Below are 21,201 nucleotides of genomic sequence, written 5' to 3' on the forward strand. Positions count from 1 at the left end.
AGCATTTTACGAGCCATTATCAATTATCATTATATGCCTTGGGTGCATGGGGAGATGCCAGGTATCTGCCAATCGTGATCTGGGCAGAAGCAGTAATAACTGTATTCGCTCTATTTCAGAGAAAAACCCATCAGCTTGATAGAAGCGCAGTGATAAAGGGACGCGTCTTTCTTACTCTCTTGGATGTAGTGTACCCACAAAACAACTCCTGTCAAATACTGTGATGCTCATTTTAACCAACAAATCTTTACTTAAAAAAGTAAATGATTATAAAAGATGTTTTAATTTCATAAAGTTTTGAAAGATGATGACAGTTGTCCTTCTCCACTGGAATGTGGATTATGTGTAGAGACTCCCTTCCAAGGGCTAGGGCATGGAGAACAGAAGGTTGCAGGGGAGAAGTCTGGAAAGCACCGCCCCAGCTGGGTCATCAAGGTCAGCATCAGGATGGATAGGTCCTGTGGCTCATTTCTATCCCTGACATGCTGGGAATGGCATTTCTGGGGTCTTTCTCCAAACCCATACCCTCAGTCTGGTGAGGGAACTACATTTCACAGATCCCTGCCCACTGCTCCTCAAAACTCTCAAGGTCATCCAGAACGAGGAAAGTCTGAGAAACTCACAGTCTACAAGAGCCTGTAAGAGCCATGACAAGGAACTGTACTGGGGTGTCCTGGATGGCTTCCGGAAGAGAAAGGACATTGATAAAGCAGAAACCTGAATAAAGGATGGACTTGATCATATCAGTGTCAGTATTGGCTCCTAACGGAATGAACGTACCGAAGAAATGTAAGACCTTAACAACAAAGAAAGTGAGCCAGGAGCCTGAGGGAACTCCACTGTCTTTGCAGCTTTTCTGCAAATCAAAACCAGCTTAAAAAGACTTTGTTTCAAATTTTTTAAAAAATATAAGTCATAATTCTGATGATAGATTTAACAAGAGCATCCTTGATATTACAACAAAAAGAGCTTCCAGGCAGTTCTTTCTTTTTTTTTTTTTTTAAAGATTTTATTTATTTATTTGACAGAGAAAAATCACAAGTAGTCGGAGAGGCAGGCAGAGAGAGAGAGGGAAGCAGGCTCCCTGCTGAGCAGAGAGCCCAATGCGGGACTCCATCCCAGGACCCTCTGATCATGACCTGAGCCGAAGGCAGCGGCTTAACCCACTGAGCCACCCAGGCGCCCCTAGGCAGTTCTTAAAAGTAACAAACCTACTTTCTTAAAGTCTGTAGGATTCCTGTGAGCAACAGAGGCCACTGTGTGTTTCCAGGAAAGTGAAATTGACAAAATGTCAGTTTCCCACAGCCCTCTCTACACACATCTGGGGAAGGTCAGGAATAATTTTCTCAAGTTTACCTAGAAGAGCAGGGGAATTGTTAGGCTTTAGAATTTACACTTTTTTTTGGTCTTTATTGAAATGCACAGACTTACCCCTTGAGTTTCCCCTGAAATCTGCATGCTGAGTTCCAGGGGGCTGTTTGGGATGCACTGGGTTCTCTGGGTCCCCAAACTCAGCTGAACTAACCCTGAAGAAAGCTTTATGCTCAACTCATTTTTCCCCCCTTGGGATTTTCTATCACGAATCCAAGCAAAGAAATAAGTATCTTTTAGAAATCCTCTGTAAAGGAGCTGAATTGGTTTGACAGGCAGGTTTTGTAGCATAGATGAAAAGCTTATCTTGGTTTGACCGATTAGTCTCTCTTCTGTCTGGTGCTTTCAGGGTTTCTGGTTCCATCATTCGCCTGTGATTTCCTTTCTTCTGTGTTTCTTATAAAAGGAATATGCCAGAGAGAACTTTGATTTCTCCTTCCCATCCTAGCTTTACGAGACTAGTGGGGTATGTGCAGATTAGAATTCTTTTGGGAAAGATTGGAACTTTCCAGAGAAGAGTTTTTAGCTGCTTCCAGGTGGACTGGGACTCCAGCAAAAGCCATATCCTCCCCACAGTGCAGGGTCCATTTCTTCCCCAAGATGCCAGCCTTAAGCTTTGAAGGCCCCTTGCTTTGTCTGTGCCCATGGGTACCACCTGGGAATGAACTCCTCTATCGGATCTGCAGCACTTCCGAGACTTCTTTCTAGAGACTCTTTTCCCTAAAAATCTTCACGTTCACATTTTTATTAACTACCTTTGGCCAGCTATATGTAAGCTCACCTCTTTCTCCAGTGGTCATTTTTGTCATTAGTATTTTAACAAATGGATGATATTTGTACATACACCAGCTAAATGAACAAGTAGAGAGTAAGGATTGTTCTAGAATGTGTGTAGTAATCTTCCCACCTGTCTCGATACCAAATTACTGTTTGGGGATTGGAGGTTTACCTTTTTGCCAGAGGGGGAAAGTGCCCCTGCGTTCTAATTATGGTTGGAGGCCTGGGAGGGAAGAAGGGGCAGGACCGCGCAAACTAAGGAGAAGAGCCCTGATTGTGTGAAGCCAGCCTCTGGGGTCACGTCCCATCTCAGTTTTAGCAAGTCCCTCAACTCCTTTGTGCCTCAGTTAATCATCTCTAAAGTGGGCTCATAATAAAAACATCTCCTTGGAAGGGATTCGAACCAGAACGTGTCACAAAGCATGCTTCCTCCTCCCCCACGTGCTTCTTAAATAGATGTGTAGTCTTTTCCCTCTAGAAAGAAACCATTGTCCACACCATGGGTACAGACTTTAAAGGGGCAGTACTTTATTTTAATGGTTAAAAGATAAAAAGGGGAAAACTAGAGAGAACCATGTGGCAGGGGTGGGGGGGGGGGGCATGGCGTCTGGTGAAGTCTGACCCCCCATTCCAAACCCATTCACTTAAATTTCACAAATGCGACTGTTGTGGGCAGGCGTGTACCTTTACATATCAAATGGACCCCATTGCTGTGTAATGCATGGCTGCATTTGCTCTGAATTTCATGCCTGGTGGCTTCTTTTCCCTCCCACTTCTGGTTGTATACAGTCACTGAAGAAAATTAATAGGGAGCTGGACACTGTTAAATTCATATGGGTGAACTGCGGACCGCCTAACAACAGGGCTATTCTGGGACCCACAGTCCTCCTGGAGCGGACATAATCGACTCCGCTCTTCACCTCTCTGCCCGGCTAGCATGGCCTCTGCGAACAGAGCTCCCATTGAGGTCCAGCCAGCTCAGGGAGGGGAGGAGCTGCCCAGCTGCACGGGACACTCAGCCCTGTGGATTATCGTGGTATACTTTCCATGTGGCCGGCGGCAGTGGGAAACTCTGCAGCAGCAGGGAGGTCACGGCTCCCGCCCTTTGCTGAGTTTTAGGAACTTGGAGAGGACCTCGTGCCCTTTCCTCCTGTGGTCACATTGGCCTCAGAGTCTTTTTCAGTTATCCAGGAAGAAGAACTTACTTTCTGCTCATTTCCCTAGGAGTAGAGGGATTGATACTGTTACAGTTCTGTGCCTAGCTGGGGGAAATTCCTTGCATCTTGCTTTCGGTCCAGAAAATTGCAAGTTCAAAGGCTTTGCAACATAAGGTCTCAGAGCACCTGGAAACTTAGTAAAATCTACCTACCTTGTATTTGTTCCAAGATTTCTTTCACTCTTTGCTCCACTTAAATAAAATGAAAAAAGTGAGCTACCTGCCCCTTTCCCACCTTTTATGCAGTGAATTGTTTCTTGCTTCTCCTGTGTTCTCCTCCTTCCCTCTCCTGTAGCAAATAACACTCAAAATCAAAGGAAGCCTTTGACAGCTGCCTTTTTTCTCCAGTGTTTCCCTTTTTCTTCAAGGTTTTCCTAAAACGAGATTCTACTTATGTTCAGGACAGATTTGTTGGCTCATCTGTAAACTGTGTTCATTTCACCCCACACGCATAATTGATTTCCGGTATTCAGACTTTCCATGACTCTCACCCTTTGCACGAGTGAGTCCGAGAAATAGTCTACCTAGCATGTGTTTCCTCCCTTGTCACCCCTGACTGTGACCTCAAGCAAGTCATCTAGCCCCTCAGCTTCAGGAATATTATTTGGAAGATGGGGATACCTCCTCGAAAGTAGAGAGGAGAAAATGAGTTCATTTATGTCAGGTGTATTAAATCTTGTTATTTTCACTATAATGCCTCGGGTTTTCAAGCTTACCTAATACTTTGGTTACATTTTGATCAAAGGAGCCTTCATGTAGCAAAATGCATTCTTTTCTGCATCATGGTAAATTCAGTCATTTAATCCCTGATACATGAGCAGGGAGTTTGAGATTTCTTGAAGTTATCTAATCAGTCTTCATACTATTATCTGAGCAAGCAGACCCCATTGTTCTGTTCACACTTCCCTCCCTCCCTCCCTCCATCCATCGCCCCTTGTTGACTTTTTCTCTGGAAGTCTCGGAGAGCTCGGAACAGGGGAGCTAATCTAAGATGCAGACACACAGTTGTTTGCAGGGAAAGGTAAGAGAAGATACATCATAGGTGGGCATATAGACAGCAGGCCCCTCTAGCCATGGATGTAACCCAGGTAGGCTGTGAGCCAGCAGTTAAGGGATCAGCTTGCTGTTGAAAAAACGAAGAAATGTTAAACTCCATTTTGTGGGAAAAGAGCAAGGAAGCTTTTGCTGTGCACGGGTAACGGAATGAAGGGCGGCAGGGCCCAGATGCACGGCCTCTTGTGGCTTTGGAGGACTTGTTAATGGTGCCGCGGGCCATGCAGGCCTAATCCCCATGAAATTGTAAGACTGAGTTGTGGGTGCTGCTTTTATGTACCTGACCTTAGGAGGCCCCACAGAGTTGGGATCCTCACCTGGTCAATGCATTAGTGACCCAGCTGATCAGTGCCCCTTCCAAGACACTGCAGTACCTGGAAGCAGTCTTTGGGCCGGGGTCACAGGGGGCCCCTGCCACTCCCCCCTTTTTTTTAGCTCTCCTGAGTTAGACTTCTTTTCCCTTTACTGACTAGCCAAAGCACCCTACAAGAGATAAATGCCCTGAATCTTGTTTCCTACACTGCAGTCTTGTTAACCAAATTTTTTTGATCTTGCCCTGTTATATTTGCATAATAGATGGATTTTCATTCAGCTTTTCCAGTCTTTCCCCAGCTTCCAAGGAAGGATTTTATTCGACGCACTCTTAAAGCAATTTTATGGAAATCATGTGCTTGGGATAAGGACAGGCTCCTGTGGGTGAGGGGGACTCATTCCTTGTCCTCTGCACACAGCTGGGAAGGCTCCCGTGGGGCAGATGAGGGCGCTGAGCGATCCCAGAGGGGCGGGGCACAGGGTGTCACTTGAGAGGGTTGACTTGGCTTCCTCCGGGAGACTCTGAGGTCTACCCTGTTCTTCCTGGTACATGGAAGCTGTGCTGTGAAGCAGAAGACTGTGATTTCTTTCAAGACACGTCCAGGTCGCCGGCTCTATTCCCCGGCTAACGGGAAGCATGAAAAGACCCCTTAGATAAGAACAGCTTGGGGGCCTGGAGCTGGCATATCCAATGCACATGGTGATTGTAAGTGGCAGGGACGTCCTCTCTCGGCTTGCATTCAGAGAGTTTGTCTGAGTAAAATGGGGAGGGAAAAATGGAAAACGAGTTTGGGGAGGCAGAAAAGAGATAAAAGGTCCTTTGGCTAATGTGCCTGCCATCTTCATGAAAAAGGGAATATGCAAATTTTGGATTCTCCAATTCAAAAGCAAAAAGCAAAAACAAAACAAAAAATAGGATAGTTCATGATAGAAATCATTCAGTAAAATCTGTGCCACCGCATTCTTTAAATGACTACCTTGAATGGGATATAGCCCCTCCAGGTGAGTAGAGATCGGCATTTTGAGATTCGAAGTGTGAATCATCTTCACGCTGACCCTGGAACTTTGTAGGACTGTCGGGCTCCAAGTCAAAACACACCATGGTGCTGTTTGTTTTATGTGCAGTCCTTTTTTGTCTGTGGTGTATGTCTTTGTTGATAATATTCATGTGTTCAGTTATAAGGCCTCTCTGAGGTTAAGGATGATAAGTGTGATGCACATATGTGGGTCGGGGGGACAGGGAACTGGCCCTGAGCTTAAGAAGGGTTATGTAATTCACCCAAGGTTCAACAGCTGCTAAGTTAGCACAGCCCAGATTCAGAGACCAGCAACCAGGCTTATTAGAATTGTAGGTATTTAAGAGTACATGAGTTTGGGACTCCTACTTCAGCGTGACAAATTGGAGACACATGTTATCGCTCCCTCTTCCAAAACACCACTAAAAATGATAGTGAAGGAATAACAAAGGGAATAAAGCCACAAAGGAAAAAAAGAAATAGAAACAGCAGTAGACAAGATACGCCAAAGCCGACGGAAGAGCCAAACCAGTTTTGCAGATGGGAAAATGGCACCCCTCCAGCCCTGGGTGTGTGTGCGTGCACGCACGTGTGTGTGTGTTGGCAGGGACAGACCATCAGGAAGCCATTCCACACCCTGCAGAACCAGGTACCTCAGGAAAAGAGCTGGTAGTGGGGGCGAGTGCAGGAGACCAGTTCAATATGTTTAAAAAGCTGGGTTTTCTGTTCTCTCCCTTGTAGTCCATTTACTACTCAGCCCTACCCAGGGGGGAAACTGAAGATTCATTCTGGAGAAATTGAACGTCTGCACGGCTAAGGGCAGGACTAAGGCACTTCACTGGAGAGTAGGGATTAAGTGAAAGTCAAGCCAGTGAGAAGTCCACCCCACGCCCGTCTCTGGGCTAAATGCGTCCAGGCAGGAGAATGGGAAACCCTTCCCCGGAGCCGTGGACAGGTTCAAGAGCCAGAGACCTCTCTCCTGATAGCTGGGGCTCCCTGACACGACAGTCGCCACCTGATTAGTGTAATACGAAATGGATGGTAAAGCAAGATCGGTCCCTATAGATGAACAGAGACATTTCATAATGATAAAAGGGTCAGTTCTGAGCACCAAAATCAGAGCTTCAGAATATGTAGGCGGGGAAACACACACACACACAAAACCTGGTCAAACCAAATGGAAAATAATCCAATCTCCGATCCGAATTATCCGTATGCTAGAAACATACAAACAGAAATAGGATATTTTTGAAAAATACTATTTCCATTATCCTAAAATATCAGGGACCTTGGACTAAATTCAAAGAAAGCCATGAATGAATGACAGAGAACTACAAAACATCACCAAAACCAAGGACAGCCCTTAGTAAGTAGAGGGGACACATTGTGATTGTGGGTTAGAGTACTCTGTATGTAAAAGAATTCGAGGAGTTGTTTTGTGGGAACAGAATTAAGAGTGAGGAAAGGTGGAGCAGAGCGAGGAGAACGGCTTTGAAGAACTATGTCCTATGGATATGTTAAAGTAGGGTAGACGGGCTCTGTGCCTTGTGCTTTGACTGCGTCCGTGGATTCCAGATTGTTGGTTCTCAAGTGGATATTAGTGGGGTTTCTTTGGTACTTCGTGCTTCGTCCTACCACAGAACTTGGAATGCACAACTCTCATCTGTTTCCAATAGCATTAGCCCCACAGGACTAAAATTTTGTGAGGCAGGCACCGTGTCCGGCTCGACGTGGTATCCCTCTTATGTATCAGTGTATGGCACATGGCTGAGATCTAGCCCCTGCTGGACATTTGAATGAATGAATTCAGATGCACGCAGTGTGTGTGGTGGGCTGAGTGTAGGCCCCCAGAGATATCCAGGCTCCAATCGCTGGAAGCTGTGTATATTACCTTATCAGGCAAATACAGCCTTCCAGATGTGATAAAGTGGAGGATCTTGGGACGAGCAGACCATGCTGGGTTCTCCGGGTGCAACCTGAGTGCCATCCCAAGTGTCTGTGTGGGACGTAGACAGGGAGGGTCCTGACAGGGAATGCCTTACGGGCACTGAAGCAGGTGTGGGTCTGAAGAGAGGAGAAGGGAACCCAAGATCCAGGGAAGTCAAGAAATACAGCCCTAGAAGCTGGAAGAGGCAAGGGAACGGATTGCTCTCTAGGGCTTCCTGAGGAAATGCAGTCCAGATGCCATTTTGATTGTGGCCCATTGGCACAGACTGTGGACTTCTGACCTCCAGAGCTGTGAGACCGTAAATGAGTGTTTCGAATCCCCAAACTTGTGGCAGTTTGTTACAGCAGCACTAGGACTGTTCTAATAGGTGTTTCGGTGCTCAGTTTTATAAATATTTCAAGAAACCATATCACCCCTTTCATGGAGGCAGCACCTGCTACATTTCTGGTCCCAGGACATTGCACACTGCCTTTTCCACTCGCGAGCATGCAAGGAGCTGCCTCCTTGTTTTTATTTTGATGCTCTTGGTTGAGGTTCAGGAAAACCATTCCTTTTGTGCAGTACCCGGGGAGCCTACTTGAGTTCCTTAATTCAAGTACAATTTGTTAAGCCCTTATAATTTATTAGATCCTATCAAATCAGGCCCTGAGGATATAAAAGTTAAAGGATTCCACCTCATCTGGAGGTGAGGCAGATAGTGTCAGTGGAAGCAATGTCTGTGTGGAGCCTAGAAGGATGTGTTAGAACGTCAAGCTCAGAAGAGCAAGGGACATGCCAGGTGGGGGCCAATGTGTGAGTTAGGGGAGTTTGGGGAGAGGAGTGTGCAGAGATTTTGGGGTGATGTCACTGAGGAACTTCCAGGAGAAGATGGGTGGGTGGATGGAAGGACAGACAGACAAACGTTCAGATAGATTGGAAGACAAGAGTCTGAATAGACAGCCATGGGCTGATGGCGGAGCCTTGGGACACATCCAGGTTATGAGGGGAGGCCAGAGGGGCAGCCCCAAAGCAGATGCCAAAGGAGAACCCTGAGGTGGCTCACTGGGAAAAGACACTCCCGGAAGTCGACAGTGCCCTGCATGGCAGACAGGCCTGCCAAACCAGAGTCAGAGTGTGGGGTGGAGGTCGGATAAGGAAATGGGGGGCAGCTGTTCTCCTCACCGAGGGGCAGCGGGGGTGGAGGGATGGTCCACGGGGCTGGGGGCAGTGCTCATGGCTCCTGTCTTGCCAGAGACCCATCTACTTGCCAGGCCCACTGGGTCTTTCTCTCGTTGACCTTTTCTTCCTCAATTTTTTTTTAAAAATGAAGGTACACTTCACCTATAGTGAGATTCCCCCTTTTTAAAGTGTCAAGTTCTAAGAGTTCTGACAGATGAACACGGTGTGTAACCACTAGCACCGTCAAGATGCGGGGTAGCTCCCTCAGCATGGAAAATTCCCATGTGTTCCCCTGTGACCAGCCCCAGCTGCCCCCGGTCCGCTGTGCGTGCAGCACGTGCTGATGCGGGGAGAGCACACACTTGTTTGAGCACGTCACGTGTTCAGATTAGCAATTCGAGGGGCACCTGGGTGGCTCAGTGGGTTAAGCCTCTGCCTTCGGCTCAGGTCATGATCTCAGGGTCCTGGGATCAAGACCCGAGTCAGGCTCTCTGCTCAGCGGGGAGCCTGCTTCCCCCTCTCTCTGCCTGCCTCTCTGCCTACTTGTGATCTCTCTGTCAAATAAATAAATAAAATCTTAAAAACAATAAATTAGGGATGCCTGGGTGACTCAGTTAGTTGGACGACTGCCTTCGACTCAGGTCATGATCCCGGAATCCCGGGATCGAGTCCCGCATCAGGCTCCCAGCTCCATGGGGAGTCTGCTTCTCCCTCTGCCCTTCTCCTCGCTCATGCTCTCTCTCACTGTCTCTCTCTCAAATAAATAAATAAAATCTAAAAAAAAAAAAAAAAAATTAGCAATTCAATGCCCTGAATCTGGACTCTCTGTTTCACCACAAGAAAGCGTTTTGTTGACTTGGTCACTGTTTTCCTCCCTAAAATAATTTGAGGCTCATTGCATTCATGTCAGTAGAAGTCATCAGACGCCTACCAGAGAATTGATTTAGCATTATTGCAGGTAACTTGTCCAGATGGGGTCTGAGGAGGAAGCTTTTGCCTGTGGAAGACTGGTTGTGCTTTTGTGAACTTGCTGAATGTTTTTCTTAATGCATCGGCCTTAGGAGAAAAGAGATAAAGAGGAAAGTTCTTGTCAGGACAGATTGTAACTAAGGAAATTCTGAACTGATTTAAGTTTTAAGATGTATTTTCCACAGGATCTGGTATAATGCTGTGGGTCTAAAAGTCACTAACACCAACTTTAATAAAATGATAATCTGCCTAGTAGTCTAAAGTAGACAACTTATAGTCTCTGTTTTCATTGAATTTTTAAAAAAATTTTATTTATTTATTTGACAGAGAGAGCTCACAAGTAGGCCGGGAGGCAGGCAGAGAGAGAGGAAGACAGAGAGAGAGGGAGGAAGCAGGCTCCCTGCTGAGCAGAGAGCCTGATGCGGGACTCGATCCCAAGACCCCGGGACCATGACCTGAGCCGAAGGCAGAGGCTCAACCCACTGAGCCACCCAGGTGCCCTTCATTGATTATTTTTAAGCTGTTGATTAAAATCCAAATAACAGCTTCTGGGCCAGCTTTCCTCAACCTGCTACATTTTCTACGATGTGTGCTTGGTTTCACTAGAGTTGTTCTTGTCTGTATCAGTTAACCTGGCTGTTAATTAGCATGTAATTTACCCAGGGGACGAGTTACCCATCCAAAACCAAGACTTGTTTCCTACCCTGTAAGCTCAGGACTATAGTAAGTCAGTCATTCACCCATCAGCCCCTAAAATAGTGCACCTGCTACTTGTAGTCTCAACTGTAAAGAGAAGCAATGACAGTATTAATCTCATTTGGTCACAAGAGTTAAGAAGTAAATTATTGGAAAGTAAAGAAGAGAAGGAGTAAATGGCTTTTTGAGATCTAGCGAATAGTTACCATTGGCTTTGGGTAATGTTTGTCCTGGCTGATGGCAGATCCTGTTTTCACCCTGATTTCTTCTTTCTAAATAACATTTGTTATTCCTTCCAGAATAATGTGGCCAGAATTAATATGGTGGAAAATATTAGCATAACCAAAGCATTTCAGAGTGCCTGCAGTTTTCTTCAAGCTTATAAATATCTGATTCATTTTATTTCTTTTTAACTAAAAATGAAGAGTTGGGAAAGATGGACCCAGACCTTTTAAGGTGACAGTCAAAGGGGATGAGTCTGGTTCTGCATAGAAGGTGAAAAAAGCTCATTTTTATGAGTATATACCTTCAGGACCTGACCTGGTAGGAGTTCATTAAGAAATAAACGAATGCCCCTTGGGAGGTTGGATTTCCCACCTGCTCCGCGTGGATCGTTGATACGAAGGGGCTGCTAAAAATAGGTAAGCTGCGTGAATAAGCACTGGGGCCATTGACCCCTCTATTTTGTGTGTGTTCACAGCACATCTGAGTGTTAAGTTTGGGTCCTTTCAGAAGACGACACTTAAAGTTTGGTTGGAGGAGAGCATTTTGACTTCTTTCAGCAGACGGAGGAGCTTTGGGTCCCACAGTCCAGAAGGGATTGCTCCCAAAGCAGTAAGCTTCCTGTCATTGGCAGAGTTCAGGCTCGCCTATTAGCTTCATGAACGGGAATTTGTCCTGGGTTGTGACCCTGCTGCAAAACGGTGTTGTTGAATGTGTAATGAGACTCCTGACCGTCCCTCAGAGCCGTGTGCTCAGGGATTCCTGTGCTAGATGGACGAGAGGGCCCCCAAAACCTCTTCCTGCAGTGAGACCGCGTGGGTTGGAGCCTTGCAGGGCCAGCGATTTAATGTGAAATTCATGATTAGCTGAGAACAGAGTAAACCAAGTTACAGAATCAGTAGATACAGTTCGACCTCAGCAACTAATGACCTTTTCTGTCTGTTGTAAAATTTTGTGTTAGATGGCTAGGTACATTAGTGACGTCATGATGAAGGAGTGAGCTTTACCTGGCTAGTCCGAGTGCCCACATTCGGTCAGAGAAGGTGACCTTCCCAGCTGGAGGGAAGCCATTCGGTAACGGTCTTTAAGGAGCTAGGTTTTTCTCTTGACAGTTTTTGGGAATGGCAGCACATTCTTTCCGGGGATGCTCTTTAGTGATGCGGGGACAGCAGGGGCAGGTAGGGATGGGGTGGGGGGCAGGGGCAAAAGAGCTCTTCCAGCTCATAAGCTGTGGATGAGCAGAATGAGAGTAACGGAAGATGAGATGTGTAAGTACATCCGATTTGGAAACAAAACACTTTGACCAAACACAGTTGGGGAATTGTGTACCCAGACCCACGTGGTATTTTTTTCAGAGATGGGACAAGACGCCAAAAGACACCCATCCGGTCCTTTGTTCCTTTCTTTTGATGCCACCACTGTCTCCTGTTACAGAGCACCAGAACTACTTTGGAATAGATGAAAACCTCGGCCCGGTGGCTGTCAGCATCCGGAGGGAGAAGGTAGAAGACGCCAAGGAGAAAGAGGGGTCCCAGTTCAACTACCGGGTGGCCTTCAGGACAAGTGAGGTAATGGCTGCCTTGTGTCCTTGCTGTCCTGGGCTGAAGCCTCTGACTTTACTGCACTAGCTTGTTTCAGAGAAGGTATAATATTAATGACTACAGCATTTAAGATCGTTGAAAGAACCTACAGTATTTTATTCCCAATAAAAATTTGAAACCCTGTCACAGATGTTAAGAGGCAATGGCTTTACTTCCCCCTCACATGACAGAAAGGATACAATGGTAAGACCAGAAGGTTTGGGGGCTCAGAGAGAACATGTATGAACTGGCCTGTTCACGCCGGAGCTGACAAACAGCTTCGAGATCTAAAGCAGGAAATCAGCTGGTCCGCAGTGGGGGAGCGTGGCCGGCTGTCTGTGCACGCCGCATTATTTCGAGGTCCCAGCTTAGTGCCGCTCTTGCCTTGGTTAGAGTAAAAACTGGGAGTGTTGTACAAACGGAACAATATAGGTAGAGACGCTGATTACAAAGAAGGCCCGTGTTTCGGGTTTTATTCTCTTGACCTGTTGTAATGTCGGGGCAGGGCGTATTTGGCAAGCATTCCAGCACGCATGTGTTGGTTGGCTCCTTCCAGATCAGCGAGAGGAAAGGGAGCTCTTCGCTCACCCCTTGTGTGTGCGTGAGCCTGTGTCCCGCGGCGTGGCTGGCCAGGTGCTCCTGTGATGGGGCTCTATGCTGGGTACATGGGAGATAAAGCCCCTGACTTGTCGCAAGTTACAGGCCTGGGCTGTCCAATTTAGTGGCCGCTAGCCACTTGTGACTATTTGAAGTAATTAAATGAAATTCAAAATACAGTTCCTCAGGCCTGCTGGTCATGTGTCAAGTGCCCAGTAACCACACAGAGCCTGTGGCTCCCGTGTCAGCCAGTGCGGCTGCTGAGAGAATGTTCTCCTCATTGCACAGGCCTCTGCGGGGTGGTGGTGTTCTCGAACGTGGTGCACACAGCACACGTCGTTGCCACATGCCTTACCCCGACTCTCTTGTCCGCTAACAGTTCTCTTCCCAGAGTCGGGGTGGGGGGTCAGAGCTGGGTCCCCTGATTTGCAGTGCTGCAATGGTTTCCTCTCCGGAGCGAGTATCAGAATGGCGCTCCTATGCCGTCCTCACGCGTTTGAGGACATATCACTTTTTTTTAGGGTATGTGCTGCCGAAGTGAGCACGAGGACTTATCACACTTACGAGGCAACATTCGGTAGTAAATGATCTTCTGAGGCCTGAATCCCTGTGCCTGTGGGGGTTACTGGATATCCCCATCCAGCTGCAGGACCCGTCAGCAGTGGAAAGTGAAGTAGGAGAAGAGAAAGGAAAGGACAGAAGTTGGTGCAGAACACAGGGCAACAGGAACAGAGTTGGGAGCGGTGGGAGGAAGATACAGGGAGGGCAGTGCGGGGATCCAGCCCAGCCCGGGGATCTCCAGCCTCTCCGCAGCATCACAGGCACACTCCCTGACTCTCTCAACCCCTCCCAGCTTATCCCTGAGCCCCGGGCCCTTTTGTTGTTTAAAGGCTCTGGGAGTATTGATTTTGCTTCTACCCATGGAAAGCTGTAGTCACTTTTGCCCACTCAGAAAAGAGACTGACCTTTCCCCCTCTTGGAAGACAACTAAAAAATCTAGCTTTCAGGAAGTAACCAGGAGTAAACAAGAACTCTTCTGTGATGTTCTGGAATCTTCTGTTTTTCCCCCCTCACCCCCCATAGCTAACAACCCTGCGAGGAGCAATTCTAGAAGACGCCATACCTTCTACCGCCAGGCATGGGACCGCGCGGGGACTACCTCTCAAAGAGGTTCTGGAGTACGTCATCCCGGAGCTGAGCATCCAGTGCCTGAGACAGGCTCCGAATTCACCCAAGGTCTCGGAGCAGCTGCTCAAGCTGGATGAACAAGGGGTGTGTACAATGCGAGCGTCTCCGTTTGGGTCCGAGTATGTGTCTGTGTTTCAAAACATTTTGGACTTTTCCCATCCATCTTTCTTTGGGGATCATTTATTTTTAATGCATTCTCTGACTGCTCCTAGGAAACACGATGGCTGTCTAGTGTAGTACCCCTCCTGCTGAGTTGTGACCTATGTTGTTTTTACCAAGGTTTTGGTAAAGAGCCCAGCTGATTCATGACTATTCAAGATCAGTGGTATTTTTTTCCAGGGTTTAAAAAACTCACGTTGGGTCTTTCCTGAACTAACATTTGTCCTTGCCTCACTGTATACAAGGCACTGATGCTAACAGGTGAGAAATGGACAGCGTGCATTGGGGAGACTGAGGCTAAGAAGTCACTCCTCGCCCCAGAGGAATAGTAAGACCAAGAGCACAAAGACCTCTGCAGGGCAGAGGGTGGCAGCGGATCGTGAGGAGGTTTAAGTGCAGTGAGTGCTTTGGGAAAAGAAGTAACATCTGATGGCACAGCTCCTGAAGAAGGCGGCCTTGTAACTGCGACTTGGGTCGAATTCCAGGAGGGGGATGGGAGCAGTTGACTGCTTTGGGAACTATGATGAGTTTCTTTATAAGACAAGGGCACATCTAGGGAAGTTGTAGTTGGGGAAAAAAAAAAAAAAGTATGTTGAGCTACAGCCTATAATATAAGACCTTAAAAGCTAGGCTGAGTTTCCACGTGATTCAGGAGGCAAGTAGAAAGCCATTGAAGCTTTATGGTAGGACCAGACACAATCAGAGCTGTATTCTAGAAAGATTATCCTGCTGGAAGAGAATGAGACAGGCTGGTGAGGATAAAGGCTGATGATAGCCTGGAGTACAGTCATGGACTGTTGACATTGTCTGGGAGAGAAGTAATGTTGGACAGTGGCCCAGATGGTGGAAAGAGGTCTTTTAAGCGTCAAATACGAGATAACTCGTAGCAGGAACCTAAGAGGTAGGCACCCCAGTGTATGTAACTTACTTCAGATGAGCAAATTTGCTGTTAAAAGTCTGCTTTTAAAAAACCCAAAAAGACAATCTTCATGTATCTTTCCAGAATTTTCTAAGGAAATTTCCTTTGCCTGTTTTAGGGAAAATAGGAGGTATTTTTTGGTTGACCTAGTAACACCAATGTGGTAGATTGATGGTTTTTGATACTTAAGATGGCAGAGTTCTCAAAGTGATGAAATAGTAATTTGTCTAAGACATTAATGCTGCGTGATTAGCCAAAGGAAGAGGGCACCCTAACACTCAGAGTGAATAGTCCTGCGATCTGTCTGTCTCAAGAAGGAAGGCTGGCATTCTAACCAAACCAGAGCTCTCCCCTAGAGCAGTTGACCTGTAAGACTGTGTGATACCCTGGACAGCTGGACCATGGTCGTGACTGGTAAGGTAAATGTGCGAGACGTCCGTGAAGTGGGTGAGGAGAAACCCGCTATCAGGGAGGGTAGGAAGGACGTGTTGGTGTTGGTCCAGTTACTCTAGGAGCAAACGGTCTTGATGAAAAGAACCACACTTATTTTCATATCTTATGGTCATGCTTATTTTTCTATTTCTAGCCATGGGAGAATGTGGTAGTTCTGTGTCCCTTTATGTTGCTAGAGTATATCATTCCCCTTTAAAATCTATGGCTGGACTTGCTGTTCAGCATGGTGGCTAAGGTAGCTGGTCCCCTCAGACTGCTGTGGAAAATCCCACAGACAGCCCCTGGTCCACAGGCCTACACCCCAACGCCCTCAGGGCCCCAGAGACATCATAGCAGCAACCACTGACTATCTCCTCCCGAAACAAAGCAAGGATTTGGGATGTCCAGTGAGCAGAATAGGCCCAGAAGCTATGCCAGGACATTTTTTTTTTTTTAGTGGAGTGTTTAAATGCTTTTAAGTGAACACCTTTTTTTACAGTTTGATGTCAAAGTTAATGCTTTGAAAATTGGGTTCTGCTTTTAAGCGAACCAGTGCATCGTTTAGCTCTAGTTGAATTTCGTGTGGTTTATCTTTGGCAAGTGTGTTTGTTTGACTCTGGTCTGCTTTCCTGGTGGTGTGCCCTATGGCCTTGTCACTTCCCCATACCTCCTGATGGTGTCTGACTCCCATATTACATGAGGAAGAGATACCATTTATCTTCATTCTGAAGAGAGATTGGATGGCTTTTTTTTTTTCCTTTTTTAAACATGCTCATTTTTAAAGGATCCTTAAAAGTTGCCACTAAGCTTTAAGAGTGTTTGAGACTGTGTTCCAGATAGTACTCTTTTGATTCAGCTTTTAACCAGCGAATCTGCACAGGAATGGGCTGGGCCAGTTTTCGGGCACTGTTCTTAGTGGGTTTTAATCTTAGAAAAAAAAAATACTGCAAGCATATATTTTCATGTGCTGCTTCCATGGGGTCTGTAGCTGCCCGAGTCCAACCCAGTCACTGAGTACATCTGCTGTCCAGGACGTAGGTTCATAGCAAGGGCTACATTAGATACTCAGATCACGCATCTCATTCTTTGAAGTTCATTCTCTAAGTCCACGCGCCCCATCCTTTAAGTTTTGAGCAGAAAGACTCCCCTCCGTGGAGAATGACAAGGGAAGTAATTAAGTGAGACTCTGAAATTTTGTTACTTTATCTACAAAAATTCATCTCTCAACCTCTCAAAAATCCCCTTTTTCCTGTTTTAAAACACTCTCCTAATTTATATCATAGATGACTTTATACCATTATTTAGGTTGACATTTTAAAAAATCAGATAAATTGTGGCCACTTGCTCTGAGAATATCATGGCGTCTTTGGTGGAATGATTAATTTGTTCTCAGGCCGGCTTTCCTCTTGTCCCCCTCACCCTGGGTAAATACGTCTGCTTGCATACCAGGCTTGCTTTGGGCAAAGTCACGCAGGTCTGAAGAGATGATCTAAATAAATAAGACTGAGTGCTTGCCAGGGACAGACCGAGTCCAGAGAAAACACTAGAAGGAAGGGCCTCCCTACACATTCCAGTTTATTTGCAAGGCATTTCTATGACTTTGTTAATTTTGTCACCCTCACTTAAATTTAAATCCTTGTTGATGAGCACAGGGCTTCTGCCCTTGGGAATGGATCAGTCGGTTGTCGTCCTATCCCAGGAAGCCAAAGAGACCTGGTGTGCTGGGTTTTCTGTCTGTGCGGCCTGTCTGTATGTCCAGCTCTCCGCACTGTTGCAGTTTGCAATTTCAACAAGTGGGTATTTCTGGTTTCTGACAGTACTGATGCCCAAAAACCTGGCCAGCTCCCCCAGGACTGTGGGACTGGCTATGGTTCAGAGCAGTTAAACCAAGGTCAGGGGGAAGGGTAAGAGATCAGGGGGCCGCCCGAGTTCTGGAGGGCTTGGAGACAAACCCTCTTCTGAAAGAATTGGGAGTTTTAGTACTTGGGAGCTGGGGTCTCCCCTTTGTTTTGTGCTGCTAGCTTTGTGATACAGTGCAGGAGGAGTGACAGTTGATACTAGGTTCTAGTTGTTTTCATGAGGTTTGTAAGAGAATCAAGCCAGAGAATTCTCTTCCCCGTGTTTCATTCTGTCAGTTTGAGCAGAACGGCAGCCGTCGTAGCAAGCCCGCCCCAGCTGCTAGTTCTGAGACCCTAGAGATCGTCCGTTCTGTGGTCTCCTCCCAGTAAACGCGTGTGATGCTCAGACATGCCGTGTACCTGCCACAGGACCTTGTCACTGCAGCAGTGCTCTGATGGCTGTCATGAACATGTGGGGGCTTTGAAATCTGTTGGAGTCACATTCCCTAATTTTCATGGGCCTGGGGCTTTTTGGAGGGAACACAGATCCTGTCCGCACTCAGGGTCTAGACCCTGGCTGCTTTGTCCGATGGCTGGGAAGAAGGGTGTGGAGCGGACGGCACCTCAGCCAGCAAAGTAGGCCTGGGGGAGCCCAGTTCTCTGGGTGTTTGGCCTTTGCCTGAATAGGAGTCCACTAGGAATATCAAGTCCAGAAAACTCAGGAGTCACAGAAAGAAATTGTGCCCATCTGGTGAGCGCTCTGCTTAATGGGCAGGACGCCATACTGGCCCAAACCGTGCAGCCCCATACAGCTTTGCTCCAGGCCTCTTCCCATAGGCGTGGCTGTGGGAAGAGAAAGGGTTCTCCCGCTGGAGATGCCAGGGCAGACCAGGGCAGGCTGCAGGAGCAGCCGGGGGGCATTAGTGCAGACTTGGTGGCCAGATGGCATTGACGCATTGGGCACTGACAGGAGCCCTGGCGTGAGCAGCAGGTGCAGGAGGAGCAGACAGGCGGACCAGATGGAGCTCCAGGGATGTGGATGGCAGCGTGGCAGTCTGTGGGTGCAGGCAAGGTGGTGGGTGCCAGGCTGCACAGGCATGCGGGCCCGTGGGACACTGAGCTTACATGCGCTACCGCCAACCAGTCCGCGGCCTCTCCGAGGGCCCTCGTTTAGGCTCGGGCTGAATAGCGGGAGACCGTTGAAATCCTCTTCCTACGGCTGAGGAGTCACCGAGCTAACCTGATATCCAGGATGGGAAGGCCTCGTTAGAGGATCAGTATGGATCCCGACAGTCGCTGAGATCACCCACATCTGTGGGGATAATTGCTAGTCCTCTGTTTCCCAAGTGGCTTTAACATCCTGAAATGTCTTCTGAGTCACTCCGGAACAATGAGTGTTTCTAATGAAGTAATACTGGGCACTTTTAGTACACTCCATATTTTTTCTAGATGATGGTCTCATTGCAGTAAATTGGGTTTCTCATTTATTTGGAGAGTCGAGTTCATCAGAAACGTTTTTCCCTTCAGTCTCTAGAAGAAGGGAAGAGTTTCTCTACTTAACCCTCCCAAAGAACTAGTTCAATAGAATTCATCATACTAGCTATCGGTTAGTTCACGACACAGCTGTGCCCCACCCTTGGGGCACAAATCATTGTATTCACCATGCAGCTGAAGATTGTAGGGTCTGACAGGAGTCCAGGCCGTGCACTGTCCACCATGCTGTGGGGTCCGTCACCATAAGAGCTCTTTTAGTCAGGTTGCAAACAGATGATGCTTCCCCATATCCTCCCCCCAACCCCCAATAATACCCGGTCCAGGTTGATGACATTCAGAATGCCGGGGTGGCTGGCTTTCTGTTTGACTCTAAATGTATCCTAACGTTTACCAAGATGCTTCCTACAGTGTGCAGGATGGCCTGGGCAGGTGGCTTCCTCCCTTTCTCGGATCATATGTTGTCATTAGGTAACACAAGTAAGACAGCTCCTACCACTCTGCCACTCAAGGGACATGAACATCGTTCTGCCTTATTTTACTGGTAGTCAGCTATGAATTCTGATTAAAGGCTCGGTTTTATGGCTTGATAATGAAAGCGAGCAGTGTTATGGATTGATGCCTTTAGGAAATCGGTGATGTCTGATAATCTGTCAGTTTGGGGAGGCTCAGATTGCTGGTAGTGAGATTAAGTGCCCTGATTTCAGGAGGGAGGAGTAGTTTCTCTTTGGAAACAGGAGGAAAGCTGTACAGCTGGATCCAGTGTCTCCCCGGCGTTGGGAGAAAGCAGCCCCATCGCTTCCAGTGCGATAAGAGATTGATTGTGAGTTAGAATTACGGCAGGAACTCTTCAGCAGCTTTTAAAATTCTTTATGGTCTGTTGTGTATTTAGCAGATGGTTTCTTTGCTGGACTGTCAGAAATACAGAAACGACTGTAATTTTATAGCCAAAGTTACTTTCATGGACACGAAACATCACTCTGTGTTGTACATAGATCCCAGTTCCCCCGGGGGTTCCTCCCCTACCGGACCTTCGTTTGATTTGTTTGTTCATTACCGTCTTTCATATTTTCGTGAATGTCAAAGAACAACAACAAAAGCGTCAGGAACCGGAGAGGGAAGAACTTAAAAGTTTATGGCTTTGTTTTTCCTTCTGACTTGGAAGAGGACTGTCTATACTGTGCAGAAGGTGTAAGATTACGAACTTCCACAGTTGTATTTTTAAGTAGATAGCCAAGGCTGTCTGTCCGTCCTGCAAACCTGATGGATCCTATGCAGCGTGGCTATCCATTCTGTTTCTTATGGTTTCTGCCATGTCCCCCACCATATATGGGGGTTTCTGGGTTTGTTAGATATCTGCAGCACTTTGCACAATGACTGTTGTTTCCTCTTTTGCTCATTTGCTTATGGGAATTGTCCAGGCACGCGTACTGTTTTAATTTTACTGGAAGCTAGCTTGTCTGATGCTCTTTGCCAAGTAATTCTATTTCTCCCCCATTTCAGCTGAGCTTTCAGCACAAGATCGGGATCCTTTATTGCAAAGCAGGCCAGAGCACAGAGGAGGAGATGTATAACAATGAGACGGCGGGACTAGCTTTTGAAGAATTCCTTGATCTTCTGGGCCAGCGAGTCCGGCTGAAAGGATTTTCCAAATACCGAGCTCAGCTGGACAATAAAAGTAAGCTTCCTATTTGTGCACGCATGCAAGTTTAATTCTCCAAAGGTAGGCACACCACATAAATCTGAGTGAGCAAGCACTCCCCACCCCGTTCTTGACCCCAGCAGCAGCCTCGCCAGGCTCACTTGGGATAGAGTTGAAATTTCCTCAGGTGAGAAAAGGCAGCACATTTCTCAAGAGGTATGTGTTTCGTAGAAGCTCAAAAGGTCAGTTCCTTTTCTGTAACACCAGCAGAGAGATTCCCCAGTGTTTGTGAAGAATCTTTTAATATCCCCTTCTTCCTCTTGGCCTCACCTCTGCTCTCACACCCGTGTTCTGATGTACCAAGGACGAGACCGCATTCGTTTCTAAAAGACAATATGAGCGCCTTCGCTAGTGCCACGGTCTCTGCCTCGTTCTATTCATTTCTGGTTTCGCGGTGTTAACTGGGGAGTGGAGACAGTGGCTCGTTGTTTGCCCGTGACCTTACTCAGGCCCCCTTGAGTCTGGATTTAAAACACAGGCTCAGTGCACCAACCCCCCCACCCCCCCTTGATGTGCAGATTTCCATCATATCTTTATTTGGAGAATCCTATTCCTTC

At 47.1% G+C, this 21,201-nt stretch overlaps 1 protein-coding gene across 5 annotated transcripts in view; it reads left to right on the forward strand.

The window, feature by feature from the left end:
* SIPA1L2 (signal induced proliferation associated 1 like 2) overlaps window positions 1–21,201 on the forward strand; it is a 214,622-nt gene that overhangs the window by 114,851 nt on the left and 78,570 nt on the right. For all 5 annotated transcript variants that reach the window (XM_059397313.1, XM_059397314.1, XM_059397310.1 and 2 more), the window contains 3 exons: window positions 12,173–12,306; window positions 13,999–14,187; window positions 20,446–20,620. In XM_059397313.1, the coding sequence (XP_059253296.1) occupies window positions 12,173–12,306; window positions 13,999–14,187; window positions 20,446–20,620 (498 nt within the window). The remainder of the gene's footprint in view (window positions 1–12,172; window positions 12,307–13,998; window positions 14,188–20,445; window positions 20,621–21,201) is intronic.

The sequence above is a fragment of the Mustela nigripes genome, chromosome 4, assembly GCF_022355385.1.
Source record: "Mustela nigripes isolate SB6536 chromosome 4, MUSNIG.SB6536, whole genome shotgun sequence".
Lineage (NCBI taxonomy): Eukaryota > Metazoa > Chordata > Mammalia > Carnivora > Mustelidae > Mustela > Mustela nigripes.